The sequence below is a fragment of the Prunus persica genome, chromosome G1 (genome assembly GCF_000346465.2).
Source record: "Prunus persica cultivar Lovell chromosome G1, Prunus_persica_NCBIv2, whole genome shotgun sequence".
Lineage (NCBI taxonomy): Eukaryota > Viridiplantae > Streptophyta > Magnoliopsida > Rosales > Rosaceae > Prunus > Prunus persica.
The window spans coordinates 17,219,713-17,234,487 of NC_034009.1; the positions used below are offsets into that span (position 1 = coordinate 17,219,713).

The 14,775-nt window shown below is 37.7% G+C and overlaps 2 protein-coding genes across 2 annotated transcripts; one reads left to right on the forward strand and one right to left on the reverse strand.

Annotated features, from left to right (window-relative positions):
- Positions 63-2,512, reverse strand: LOC109946551 (protein EMBRYO DEFECTIVE 1674). The gene is made up of 4 exons (XM_020554780.1): positions 2,272-2,512; positions 2,112-2,185; positions 1,182-1,326; positions 63-921 (listed from the first exon to the last, which is right to left on the reverse strand). Exons 1-4 carry the CDS (start codon positions 2,410-2,412, stop codon positions 388-390), a joined length of 894 nt encoding a protein of 297 aa, XP_020410369.1. The 5' UTR covers positions 2,413-2,512; the 3' UTR covers positions 63-387.
- LOC18790163 (putative CCR4-associated factor 1 homolog 8) lies at positions 12,687-13,768 on the forward strand. The gene has a single exon (XM_007226471.2). It carries the CDS (start codon positions 12,744-12,746, stop codon positions 13,644-13,646), a length of 903 nt encoding a protein of 300 aa, XP_007226533.2. The 5' UTR covers positions 12,687-12,743; the 3' UTR covers positions 13,647-13,768.

Below are 14,775 nucleotides of genomic sequence, written 5' to 3' on the forward strand. Positions count from 1 at the left end.
GAGAATTTTAAGAGTTTATTTAATTGAATTATGAACTATTTTTTTCCTTGTCAGTGTTGATATTGCAAGAAAATATGCATATTGCTTGAAACCAAGGATGCTACAGTGCTTTTGAATTTGATTTGGACATATGATTTCAGTAAGCGTAGCATTCTTCGAAGGATCAAAACCCATCAAAATAAGAACCCACTCCAAAAAGTTACAGTTGTAATTTAGAGATGTGCCTTGCAGATATTTTCAAAATTCCTCAGCCTTGCACTTCATATTCTGACTTCAGCCCCTATACCCTCACCAGATGATGTGGCAGCATGACTCAAATTTTCAGCACTTACTGTTTTTTGCCCCTCCGATTTAGTTCCCATAGGCTCTGACGGAAAAGCTGGTGGGCTACAACTTTCTTCTGGTGCTGCTTCTTGTGGAAATCTTCCTTATAGTCATTCTGCTTGTGGAAACACTCCTAGTCATGCTTCTTGTGGAAACCCCTACCCTACTGGTTTCCGTGATCACGTTTTTGTCATCTTGAACAATAACCTTCTTATGCTTTGTTGGAGTTTTAGTTGTTCCAGAATCTACATTTTCAACCGGACAACTATTTTCCACATTTAAATTGATTGATGACCCGGTACACTCAAAAGCATTGTCCTTGGATGTTCCCAGTATATCACTGAAAATGTTCTTCACTAGTGAACGATAATCGGAGTCTCCATAACCTAACATTAATATATCTCGTCCCTTTGTCGCTGAGAGATCATCTAAAGAAAATGGTAAGGAATTCCTTTCGTTGTTTCTTGAAGGCATGTTGAACTTTTGAGAAGCTGATTTCCTCAATGATGCAGCTATGTCAGTAGAATCTTCACCCAAATCAACAGCAACGTACTCCTCCCAGTTAAATGGAAATCCAAGCAGAAAGTGATTGTATAGCTGACAGATTAGCAGTTCCAAAAAAGTATAAATATTCAGAAGTTTCAAATCATTCATACAGCAGTAATGAACTTTTCATTATTTATTTTTATCAAATAGGAGTGACGATTAATTAGGACATAGTAATCCTCTAATCAATGACAGTATCTAGTTATAAAAGGCCATTTTCTATCTTTGTCAATCCCCTTGCATTTAGGGTTTAGGCTCAGTTTTCTTAAGTCAAGCTGTAAGACGTAAGCACACAGAAGGGAACTACATACCTCAGGGGGAAGGCCATTTTGATGCGTGCGAGACCTATCTAAGAAGCCAGTAACTGTAACCATGATCCCATCTGCTGTCTCAAGAACAGTGGCCGTGTGTCTCTTGGAAATTTCTGCTGAGCTAAAAACTCTTACTCCTAGTCCACTGTCCTAAGAAAAAAAAAGAAAAGAAAATGTTATTAACATCTTCAGACATTAATCTCAAAACAGAAAATTGTACACAGTAACTTGAGTGAAGAGATGTACTAAGTCAATATTCATGCACAAATCCAATGCCAAAACTCTATAGAGAGTGCTAGAGATGTCACAGGTCAATCAAGTAAAAAGCAATGGCTGATCAATGAAGTAAGCTTTTGTTCTGTGTGTGATAAACAACGGTCACAAACAGCAAGATAGAATCTCTTTAATTAGAGCTGGTTTTGAAATTGGAAATACTAGTTTCTGTCTCCAATTACTAATATTTCTTATCACCTGTTCACAATACAAAAAGGAAAGGGGAATGGTAACTGGTCAGAGACACACATCACAAAACTTCTTTCATAAAATCCCTGTCAATGCTTCCAAATAATCCATAGACCAAGAGGACATAAACCCAAAAATATGCTAATTAAACAAAGAGAAATATAGCCATCAATTGCAGGAGAAGGCAAATTTTCAAAACAATTCAAGCTGTTTTGGGAGCAAAGTAGGACACTTTCCCTTTTACTAAAGAAATTTACTCTTACCCACCAAAGCAGGGGATGGAATAAACGTCCATGCATAAACTGAAGAGCTTTTTCTTTAAGCTCTTCACACTAAAAACCGGAAAATCTTCCAATTAATTTCTGGGTTTTGTTCAGTTTCCTTAAACTCTTAAGATTCCTAAAGAACCAGAGAATTCTCAAAGCAAAATCTAAAATAATAGAGTGAAGTATGAAAGAAAGAAATTACTCTCTAGAAGAAAGACCTCCAACAGCCAAGCCCTTTCCTTTTGCCTTTACCAGCCACCAATCATGCAATAAGACCTACCAAAAAATTTCCGAAAAAAATTAAGCACAAGGCACACATATGTATAAATGTCATCAAAAGGAGTGTTGGGATGGGACTTTACAGATTTGACGGAGGCGGAGATGATGGCCGTGGTGGAAAATGGTGTTCGAGGGTTTCGGGTATTTGGGTTGGGATTCGGAGCATTTTGGGGCGTTTTCGGGTCCGGAGTTGCAGAGGCCGCCTGTCTTCTTGTAGTCACCATTGCTGTGTGTCTGAATCGCAGTAAATTTTTCCTTTCCTCCTGATTCCTGAAAAGTCTCACTGACCCTTCCAACTGCTGATCCTACCTCCCATTTAAATTTTTTAAAATATACATCCACAACAAAAACAGTTTGACAGTGTTTAGTGGGTCGAACTGAATTGGACTATTTTGCTTGGTGTTTTGTATAGAACTTACTACATTCGATTTGATAATAGGATCACTAATTACAATAGGAAATCGGACATTATTCACATGCCCATTGTTTACAACATAATCAACCGAGCATATCCCAGCTTCAAAACGACCAGTACCAAGGCAGACACGTCTTCTCCCTTTTCGAATGAAGACACTCTTACGAGGTGCCAGATACCTGCTGAAGCTCCCAACTGCCGAACCTAATTTTCAAGACACGTGTCACCACCAGAGCGACTTGCACAAAGTCCCACATCGAAACTTTGTGCAAACCTCCCACTTTCACTTCCCTATAAATGGAGAACAGTATCCAAGTAAAAAGGGTAACTACTTTCTCACTTTTACTGTTACTCTGCCGAAGTTACTACTCTTAGCTGACTTAAGCATCAAAGAGCCTTCGGCAGGCACCACACTAGTGTCCGAAGCTTAACGACTGCTTCTCCCACTTTGTCTTTTGTAGGTTCTTCTCTTACCGAAGGTCCTCACCTTCTCCCTTGCTGAAGACTCTCTACTTCTCTCTAAGTTGACCCTCTCTGAAAAAGAGCATCAACAAAATAGTGTGGCAGTGTTTAGTGGGTCGAACTGAATTGAAGTATTTTGCTTGGTGTGTTTGTATAGAATTTACTACATTTGATTTGATAATAGGATCACTAATTGCAATAGGGAATCGAACATTATCCACATGCTCATGATCTTGTATCCTCGGTCCAATCTCGCCCTCTTTGTGATTAGAGGTCTTGAAAGCCCATTGTCATTGACTTCGTATCGAACCACATTGTATTCAAGAGTTTTGCTCCCTATTCCAGTCGGATGAACTATTGGCAACTAAAATTAGCACAAGATAATTTAATCTTTAAAGTTCTAACTCACAACGAATTGACAAGTTTTGCTGTATATTAGAGATTTGAAATTTTTTTTAGGGTAACAAAAAAATTTGACGGAAGTTTCCGACATAGGCCAACTTGATGTACAAAGAGCAACCTTAAGGACCAATCATGTCAAAATAAAACCTTAATGACGAAAGGTAACAATTTCAGGAACCTTCATGATGAAAATCCTATAAAAAATTTAAAAGTTTTTAAGTAAAACTTATAAACCAAGAAATAATGAATGAATTAAATGTTAAATTTAGGCTATTTTATCACCGTAAATTAATAGAAGAATGATAAATTATGGAATACTGAAATTTTGACAAGTTAGAAATAGTATTATGTCCTATCTTTTTATATTTTGTTATTAGAGTATGGAATACTAATGAAATGTATAATCAAGTTTTATAAAATGAAGGATTAGTCCCTAATATGATCATCAAATTAAATTCCTTGGTTCGTATGTATTTTTATTTATATTATATAAAACAATAAATAATAATTACGAAATGCTATTTAGACACACAAAATTGACCACAGTATGTGGCAGCTGATATGGTCATGTCATGTCAATTAATGAATATTATTATGTGGATTTTAATTTTTTCTTTATTTTTTAAATAATTATTATTAAAAAAAGTGAAAAACAAAAATGAAAAACAAAAAGTTGGACTTTTTTCGTCTCCAGCACACCCTTCTTCCTCCATCAAATTTACCTATCGCCATCAAAACTAGAAAAGAGATATAGATATACTCTAGCACTCCCTTCTTCCTCATCAAATTAACCTATCCCTTCAAAACCAGAGAAGAGATATAGATATACTAGAGAAGAGATCAAATTCAAGAAAAACAACAAAATTACAAGAAGAGAGGAACCCAATCAAAACCAGAGAATTTTGATTTTGATTTTGAATTTTGGTGTTTTGAGGGTTTTTCAAGAATCAATAATCATCATCTTCGATCATAAGTGAGCGGTGACCATCAGATCTAGAGTATTTGGAGAGCGCCAACGAGTAGGGATGTGAGCTGAAGCAGCATGGCGGAGATGGCGACGGCGGCAGAGTTGATGGGTAAGGCGGAGATGTCGGTGTAGTGGGACATAGAGAACTTCCAGATCCCCAAGGTCTGTGACACCCATGCCATCTCCCAGAACATTAGTTCTGCACTCGTTAAGATGAAGAAGAAGGGAGTGCTAGAGATGAAGAGTCCAGGGATGCTAGGGTTTTTTTATTTTTTGTTTTTAATAATTATTTTAAAAAAGAAAGAAAGAAAAATAAAATTCACATGACAATTTCATTAATTGACGTGGCATGACCACATCAGCTGCCACATAAGATGGTCAGCTAATGTGGTCAATTTTGTGTGTCTAAATAGCATTACTCTTAGATTAAAGAATGTATTGGAAAATAATTCCAACTCGACCCATTATGTTGACCATTTACTTACTCTCTACAAAACTTGAAGTTTAAAAGAAAGGTGCAAAACCCATTTCTGTGAAGAGAAAGAGAAATGAGTTTCACTACCCTTTTCAATTTGCTATGGATGAAAATCATGGAAGAGACAAGCACATTGACCTCACTTAGCTGCTTAGAGGAAAAAAAAAAAAATTTCATTTGCAAATTAATTACAGGTTCTTTTTCTTTTTCTTTTTTGTTCAGAATTTTTCTTTTTCTTTTTCTTTTTTGAGTTTTCTTTTCTCCTTAAAATATAGGTGAGGGGTAGTTTAGTCAATTTACATACAATTCGATGCGTGAAAAAGAAACTGCGACCGCATTTAAGTCGTGAGGCTCTTGCAACTGTCATATTTCAAAACCCTATTTCCTAATAGCTTTAGAAACGCCTAAATGCTTCTCTTCTCTCCTAATAGCTTTAGGCCCCGTTTGGGATTGCTTTTTTTTGGCCAAAAACTTGCTTAACTTTAAAGTTAAGCAGTTTAAGGTGTTTGGTAAAAATAAAATATCCTGCTTATTTTAAAAGCAATGGTATTTTGACAGCCTCTCAAGGCTCAATCTCTCTCAATCTCTTTCACGAGGTAGATTATCAATCTCGTCAAAGTTATGGATTATAATTTTCTGAGATATATTTATTCTTCAATCTCTTCAATCTCTTCAATCTCTCGAAATTTGCTGGGGTCACTAAATATAGCCACCATTGAAGACCCATATGATATGCTTGGCTTATGCACGAGTGAGTGAGGCTGGACACCTAGTGACCTTGCTGCAGCCACATGGTTGAATGGAAGCCCTATTGATGATGTCATCATTGTGTGCTTTTAGAATCATTCAAATTTGTTGCTGTGAGTAGATAGAGAATGAATTGGTGCGTGTTGTAGGTTAGGTGTGATAAACATTTATTAAGAAGAAAACAAAAACACAAAAGTAGTTATAACAGAGCTCATGAATTCATAGAATTTTATTCCATAATTGATATATGTATTATTCTTATTCCATAACTGATATATGTATTATTCTTACTGTTTATTATTTTTATTTTCTAGAGAGCTTGATTAAATAAAAGAAATAAAAATTTGATCTTTATTTTTATTTTTCATAAGTGATATATGTATAGTTTTTCTTTGGCTTTCATTAATCTTTTGTAAAGCTTATGTTTTGTGAATAAATATCAAAACTGCAAACCCAAAAAATAAGGGAAAAATATATGGGATGTGTTTGAATCCTTGTCATCTTGTACGACTTGGTGTATTGCTTTTGATGTATGTAGTGTAATGACCCAAACCTAAAATTCATATTTAATTAGTCATTTATGATGCGGAAAGACAATTTTGCCTTTTGACTAAATTATGAACTCAAAGTTGACTTTTTGACCGAAATAGAATTTGACAATTCCACATACACCGTTGCGTAGAGCACGACGACACGAGTTCATAGACACGAAGTGAGCTCGAATCGGAGTTTTAACGAAGAAAATACGATTAAAATATCACGAGGGGCAAAATGATAAATTGGAAAATCAGATTTTATAAAAAAACCTCAGCTTTCTCTCTCTCTCTCACGAGTTCATAGACACGAAGTGAGCTCGAATCGGAGTTTTAACGAAGAAAATACGATTAAAATATCACGAGGGGCAAAATGATAAATTGAAAAATCAGATTTTATAAAAAAACCTCAGCTCTCTCTCTCTCTCTCTCTCTCTCTCTCTCTCTCTCTCTCTCTCTCTCTCTCTCTCTCTCTCCCCGCGAGCTCTCCCCCTCTCTGTTTTTTTTCCTCCAGCCGTCGCACTTCAAACGTCCATAACTCCCTCCACCGACCACCTCTGCACCTGCCGTCAGCGCCAACAGAACCAGCTCGGTTCCGTCTTCAAGCCCCTATCACTCTCCGCTGCCAGCCATCGCTATAGTCGCTGGAATCCGTCCAAAAACGAGTCGGTTTTGTCAAAACTTCGAACCGTTCGTTCTCCTTCAATTCTACTCCAAATTTATCGAGTAAGGTATGGATTTCTACTTATTTTCCGTGCTCTAGCTGATGGTTGGGTAGGAATTAATCAGTTCTCAGTGTAGCTATTGGATTTTTGAACTTGAAGTTCCGGCCGGTTTTCGACCTCCGTGTTCGGCCACTTCCGGTCAGTTTTTGGGGTAGGTCCAAGAACAAAAGTGGTTCCAAATATGGTGTTATACCTAGGATAGGAGTTTGGAGCCTTGGTTTTGAGATTTTCCGGCGATGCGTTATCGCTTTGGACACCCATCGCGGCCGGCGCGTGCGGCGGCGCGTGGGCGAGTGTGGTGCAGTGACACTATGTTCTGATGCGATCCTTAGGTCGTCACGAGTGCATAGGAATTCACGGATCTCAATTTAGATACCGTTTGAGCCTCGAACGGATTTTTCATATTGTGCGATTATCGGGTTCAATACTGTTGAGCCGTTGGATCGTAATCAATTTTAGATATGTTATTCGAGATAATTTTAAAAACGTGTAGGATTCGACGGATTGTGAACCGGAGTCCCGGATACTCCGAAAACGCGAACCCTAAGGCGATGGTTTAGAAATTATGCGAGTACAGGATTGTGATTACTCTGACCGTCCGATCGACACCAATACCCTCGGGACATGTGTCCTACATATATTGGACCTTCTAGCGGCATCCGGATCATTTTGTGAGGTCATGGACCCGTGGGGTTCCGGATTGACTTTTGGACTTTAGCGCTATTTGAGTCCCAAGATACCGCTAAACTACCCCACGTGGAAGGAAAGCTTTTGTGGGCATAGGGATCACTTTAAATTGCTGCACGTAGTTTTAGGAGCCGGGGGTAGGGTTTTTAATTTAATACTATATTGTATTAAGCGAATATTATGGTCATTGAATCAGGCACCCGGGCACCAGTTGACCCGCAGGAGGGACCTTCAAGAGGTCCAGCGAGCTCAGACTATCAGTGAGTGGACTCTTCAGTGAGTGGACTCTTTGTTTTTATAAATGAATTTAATCAGTTCAGTTTCAGTTAAGCAGTTCAGTTTCAGTTATAAGCTGTTTTATGCTGTTAACTATTTTATGTTGTATGCTGCCGAGTGAAATTTCATTTAAAGCTTATATGAACAGATATTCTCATTAATTATCAGATAAATGGCAGCAGAATTTTAAAGGTTACAGAAAGTTAATTATTCAACAGATTTTCTTCAGAAACTTTATATTTTCTTAAACCACCTGGTACCCAGATATTAAATGTTGCCTTCGGATTATATTTGTTGCCTTCGGTTTAGTCAGCATGCTTGACAGTTGCCCCACGAGTTCCTTGGTACTCGAACTCGTGTGGAGCGAGTAATGCGGATAAAGGTGGACTACGGTCCCCTGAATCCTGCGAGTTGCGGCTCGGACTGACTTCGTGTCACTGAGACCTGCGAGTATGTGTCATCCATGGTGATGCAAGGAATTGACGAATATAAGGAATTGACGGAAATAAGGGTACACCTAGGTGATAGTTTAAACTGTTTTCAAATGTATATAATTATATACATGCATTGATTTCAGAAGTAAAGAAAATAAGTTAGTTTGTATAACTGTTTTTACAGTGGGGTTAGTATGTTCATATATTATTTTCTAAGCTTTGTTTTGGGTCCACTCACCCTTATTGTTGTTTTGCGCCCCCAGGCAGTAGACGTGCACAGGAATCCACCACCGGGCTACTTTTCATCTTCCGCGCCTTTCTTCTGATGTAGGATTTGTATTTTGTACAAAGATTCACTCTTTTGTAAATTCTTAGTAGTCGCTCTGATGTTTTGCCCTAAACTGAGCTTTGAACTCTTGGCTTGTGTATATATATGTATGCTGGCAGTTGGTTGTATATATATACTTGTTTTGACAGGTGTAAATGTTTCGGTTTTGAGCCAGTTACAAGGGAAACTCTACCGGTTTTTTGGTAGAAGTCAACCTTGTTATGTTATCGTGTTTTGTATAGAAGGGCAAATAAGTCATTTGTGCCCGACATTTGCCAGGTGTCGGACACGCACAGGGTCTGACTTGGATTTCAAAGTGGAATTTGGATCGGGTCCTCTCATGTAGTCTTGCCCAAGTTTTCCTATAGGTAATTACTTAGGCACTATGCATGTTTTTAGTAAAAACATTATTTGCTATAACATGTTCATCTTCCAATACATACATATTTATATAAAGATTAGTAAAAAGCCCTTTTAGCGTCATGTCCATTTTAGTAATTATAAATAGTTACAACACTTTTACGGTAAAATTTACCAAACGCTCTGACACTGCTTTTCATACTCACAACACTTAACTAGGCCTTAAATATTCAATATCACAACTTTCTCTCTCTCTCTCTCTCACTTCTCTTCTCTCTGCTTTTTGCTCTCCTGAGCAACCCAACTATCACAACGAGCCCATTTTTCTTTTGAACTGGAAGACTAGCGTTCACTGTTTCTCTTTGCTCCCTCTTTGCTCTCTTCCCTATGCATTCGAATTTCACTTACACACTACTACTGCTATTGGTAGTCATGCAAATCAAAGGATGAAAGCAAAATTCATTTGCAAATTAATTATAGGTTCTTTTTCTCTTTCTTTTTTTTTTGATCAGAATTTTTCTTTTTCTAGCTTAAAATACAGGTGAGGGATAGTTTAGTCAATTTACATACAAATTGGTTTCGATGCATGAAAAAGCAACTGCGAACGCGTTTAAGCCATGAGGCTCTTGCAATGGTCATATTTCAAAACCTTATTTCCTAATAGCTTTAGGAAATGCCTAAAAGCTTCTCTTCTCTCATAATAGCTTCAAATATTCAATATCGCAACTGCGACTGCGTTTAAGCCATGAGGCTCTTGCAACGGTCATATTTCAAAACCTTATTTCCTAATAGCTTTAGGAAATGCCTAAATGCTTCTCTTCTCTCCTAATAGCTTCAAATATTCAATATCACAACTCTCTCTCTCTCTCTCTCTCTCTCTCTCTCTCTCTCTCTCTCTCTCATCTATCTGCTTTTTGCTCTCTTGAGCAACCCAACTATCCCAACGAGCCCATTTTTCTTTTGATTTGGAAGATGAGCATTCACTATTTCTCTGTGCTCCCTCTTTGCTCTCTTCTCTATCTATGCGTTCGAATTTCACTTACACACTACTACTGCTATTGGTAGTCATGAAAATCAGAGGATGAAAGCAAAATTCATTTGCAAATTAATTACAGATTCTTTTTCTCTTTCTTGTTTTTGCTCAGAATTTATTTTTCTTGCTTAAAATATAGGTGAGGGTTAGTTTAGTCAATTTACATACAATTTGGTTTTGATTTGTGAAAAAGCAACTGCGACTGTGTTTAAGCTGTGAGGCTCTTGCAACGGTCATATTTCACAACCCTATTTCCTAATAGCTTTAGGATATGCCTAAATGCTTCTCTTCGCTCCCAATAGCTTCAAATATTCAATATCACAACTTTCTCTCTCTCTTGCCCTCACTTTCACCTCTTGTCTCTCTGATTTCTGCTTTCTTGAGCAACCCAACTATTCCAACGAGCACATTTTTCTTTTGATTTGGAAGACGAGCGTTCACTATTTCTCTATGCTCCCTCTTTGCTCTCTTTTCTATGCGTTCAAATTTCACTTACACACTGCTACTGGTAGTCATGAAAATCAGGGGACGAAAATCGAATTCATTTGCAAATTTATTACAGGTTCTTTTTCTGTTTCTTTTTTTGCCTAGAATTTTTCTTTTTCTTTTATGCTTAAACTTCAGGTGAGGGATAGTTTAGTCAATTTACATACAATTTGGTTCATTTATTATCAAAACACAATTTGGTTTTGATGAGTGAAACCGCGTTGAAGGAGTGAGGCTCTTGCAACGGTAATATTTCTTTTAGGTTTTATTTCAAAGCCCTATTTTCTAATAGCTTTAGGAAACGCTTAAATCCTTCTCTTCTCTTCTAATAGCTTCAAATATTCAAGATCACACCTTTCTCTCACTCTCTCTCTTGCTCCCGCTCTGGCTCTCTCTCCCTCTTCGCTCTCTTCTCGCAGGCTCTCACCTCTCATCTCTCAGCTTTCTACTATCTTCTCTGTTTCTCTGTGCTCCCTCTTTGCTCTCTTCTTTGTACGTTCGAATTTCACTTACACACTGCCATTGCTAGTCTGCTATTGGTAATCATGAAAAGACTTTATCACATAATTACAGTGGAAGTTGAAACCTTATAGATTAAGCATATATATTGTCTGGTCAAAGGCTTTATCACATAATTAACTACTAATTTAATCAATCCAGTCTTGCTCTTTTGAGATAGAGTGTGTGCGCGCGTGTGTCATTAAGGATTTTGTTAGCTTCGAAAATTAATGGGTTTTTAGTGGCCACTAGCATTATGCAGAATGACAAGTTCATCATGTGGTCCTTAATTGTTGGAGGGTTTATGTCAATTAATCCAAAATTAGAGGACAAAAACATAGAAGAATTGCTTGTCTGAAATGAATGCTACCGTTCCTAACACTTTGGGTATGTTTACGCATCAGTATTGGATATGGGAGGAAAGGGAATGATTTTCGTTTATGACTTCCCTAACGTTTACTTGCAATTAGGAATGAAAAAAATATGTGGACCCCACCTCAAAATCCGTAATCACATCCTCTCAAAATCAGGAATCGAATCAAATCAATTGGGGATGGGGGTATTCGATCCCTATTCTTTTTTCCCTTTAATACCTTCCAAAAATATCCTTATCACTTTACCATAATTCCAAAACATCCCAAACCTTAGAAAAAATAAAAACTCATGCCAAGAAGTTTTAAAACGCTCCAACTTTTGTTTCACGTTAGCATTGCAGAAGATCATCAGAATGTTTTCACGTTAGCATTGAACTTCTATTTAACGGAAGTTCAAATACCATTTGTGATACAAACACACTATAAGTAAATAAAAAACCAGTGAAACTTCAGAAAATAATAAACCAATAAATAATGAATCAATTAAATGTTAAATTTAGGTTATTTTATGACCGTAAATTAACAAAGAATAATCAATAATGAACTATAGAATATTGAAAACTTGATTTTACACTCGTGTTTCAATCTGGCTATAAAATTCCGATTGATTTGTTCCCGATAAATTAAATATAATGAACGAAAATTATGAAAAATTTTTATTGGAAATAATGCCCAAAAAAAAAGCCCATAGAATTGGACCCCAACAAAAAAGAGGGCCCATAGAATTGGAAACGAAAAGTAATTTGCTTGTCAAAATGAAGTCGTTTTGTCCAAGAAAACAGAGAGAGAGAGAGAGAGTGGTGGGAGGAGGGATGAAGTAGATGAAGAAGATGATGGAGGAGACGAGCTCACGCAACAAAACAGAGAGAGAGAGAGAGAGAGAGAGAGAGTGGTGGGAGGAGGGATGAAGTAGATGAAGAAGATGATGGAGGATTCATTCCTAGCGATAGAAACCTGCGACAACCAAATTAATTACAGGTGGTTCTTTTTCTTTTATTTTCTAGGCAAAATTCATATTAGGGGTATTTTAGTAAATTAACGCTTCTTTTGAAACCAGCTTAGGGTTAGCATTTGCAACGGTAAGTTAAACCGCGTTAAAGCGGAGTCGGGTTTCCTAATGGCTTTAGGAATGAAATCCTAATAGCTTCAGGAATGAAATCCTATAAATACATTCTCTTCCCTTCAATTTCATTTTCAATTTCAAACCCATCTCTCTCTCTCTCTCTCTCTCTCTCTCTCTCTCTCTCTCTCTCTCTCTCTCTCTCTCTCTCTTGTTCTCTGCTTTCTGCTCTCTACTCTGTGCTCGCTTTCTGCTCTCTATGCTCTCTGCTATTTGTTCTCACACTGCTAGTCATGAAGATCAGAGGAGTTTGGGCCCACAACTTCCATCAAGAATTGTCTCAATTCGATCACTGCCTGCACCGCTTCCCCGTCATCTCTTTTGATACCGAATTTCCAGGCTTTCTCCGAGACACTCCTCGAGACGCACTTGAAGATCATCGTTACGAAGATGTAAAATTCAATGTTGAATCCCTCAAATTGCTCCAGTTGGGATTCACTCTGTCCGACGCCCATGGCAACATTGGGGGAACTTGGGAATTCCACTTGTCTGGGTTCAATGAGAAATCTGACCCTCATGTTGTCGCTTCCATTTCTCTACTTAAAAGGAACGGTCTTGATTTTGCGAGACTTGGGCAATTTGGGATTTCTGTTGCGGAGTTTGTGTTCGGGTTTCTGCGTGTCCTTAGAATCCACAGAGGGTTGCATGATTTGACATGGGTTTGCTTTCATGGCCTTTATGACCTGGCCTATTTGCTCAAGTTCTTGACCCAAAAGCCTCTGCCCAATTCAGTGGTGATGTTTGCTAAGGCTCTTGGTGTAGTTTTTGGCATCATTTATGACGTCAAGTTTATGGCTCGCTACTGCAAAGGATTCTTTGGTGGTGAAATTGGATTGGCAAGGGTGGCCAAGCTTCTTGATGTGGAGCGATCTGGTGAAGCTCATCAAGCTGGTTCGGACAGTTTGTTGACTGCTGTTGTGTTCTCCAAGATGAACGCAACGTTTAGGTCTGTGGCTGGGATGTCTCAAGGCTGCTTGTATGGAATTAGCCCAACAATCGTGCGATATTGGCAGCCCGCTCCTGTGGTTGTTGCTCCTGTGATCCTCCGTCGCCCTTGCTTTCCTGTTGCAGCACCTGGTGTCTACGGTGCTCGTCTCATTCATAGTCCTATTCTTCCCACTTATGTACACATGTAGTTAGTTTTGTAAATTCTGATTTTTTGGAGTTGGTGAACAGTCTAGTGACTAACTGGCTGATCAGTATTCATTTTGTATGTACAACATTTTTTACACCAAAAGATAATAATACCGTTCTTTAATTTCTGCCGAAATTTCCCACTTTGTTTCTTTTTATTGCCAAAGTAAATGGGTTGTGTTTTACCTAGTTTCGGACTCAGATACAAGAAACTTGCATCTTAATCTCTTGTTTTGAATTTGAAGAATGTGAGCTTGGAATTGCAAGTCTCTTTAACGTTCTGTCTTTAGTTGTTTAGCTGTAGAAAATTTCCCTTGACCCCCCTCCCCCTCCGCAAAATGTAACACCAATCATTTTGTATAAACAAACTATTTTTTACAACTACTTTTTTGCTTTTCTTTCCACCATTTTCTGAACATCCATAGTATTTCAATCCCATGATAATCTGTTTCTTGCCATGATCTGTTGCTAGATGTTTTATCTTTCTTTCCATTGCCATGCTTTATGGTTTTCCGGATATAATTCTTTTGTTCTTCTTGTGGTAGGCTACATTAGAGCATCTATTAGCGATGGTATTTCATTATCATATTCTGTTCTGTGGTAACTTTTGTTGATGACACTCAGGATAGTAGCCAATTCCAAGCCATGTCCGAAGTGTAAGCGACCTATTGAAAAAACCAAGGGTGCCATGACGTGCACACCACCTTGCAAATTTGAAATTTGCTGGTATGCTTTCTGCTTGCTTTTTTTCCCCTTCATGGAAATTGATAGTTTTTTGAAAACATATCTGATTAATGATTGCATTGTATCATTCACATTGAGAATAGAAATATTGTTTGAGGAAACTTTTCTATTGCTTATGCTCTTATAATGTTAAGTTATATCTGGTTCTAAATGAATTATATGTATCTTGCAGGCTATGCCTTGGTGCATGGTCAGATCATGGTGAGAGGACAGGTGGTTTCTATGCTTGTAATCGCTATGAGGCAGCTAATAAAAAGGGAGTTGTAAGGATTTTACAGTTTCTTTTTGCTCATTCTGAGAATTTGTTCTTCTTCTTTGCCTTTTGGAATAATAGTTTTCTTTTTCTGTTTATAAGAGTTTGTATTGTGGTTTGTAGTATGATGAAAC

Coding starts and splice junctions, on each gene's coding strand:
- LOC109946551 (XM_020554780.1), bottom strand. CDS start 2,412: ATGGTGACTACAAGAAGACAGGCGGCCTCTGCAACTCCGGACCCGAAA. Junction 2,186..2,271: donor TCTCCGCCTCCGTCAAATCT/GTAAAGTCCCAT, acceptor ATTTTTTGGTAG/GTCTTATTGCATGATTGGTG. Junction 1,327..2,111: donor GGAGGTCTTTCTTCTAGAGA/GTAATTTCTTTC, acceptor TTCTTAGGACAG/TGGACTAGGAGTAAGAGTTT.
- LOC18790163 (XM_007226471.2), top strand. CDS start 12,744: ATGAAGATCAGAGGAGTTTGGGCCCACAACTTCCATCAAGAATTGTCT.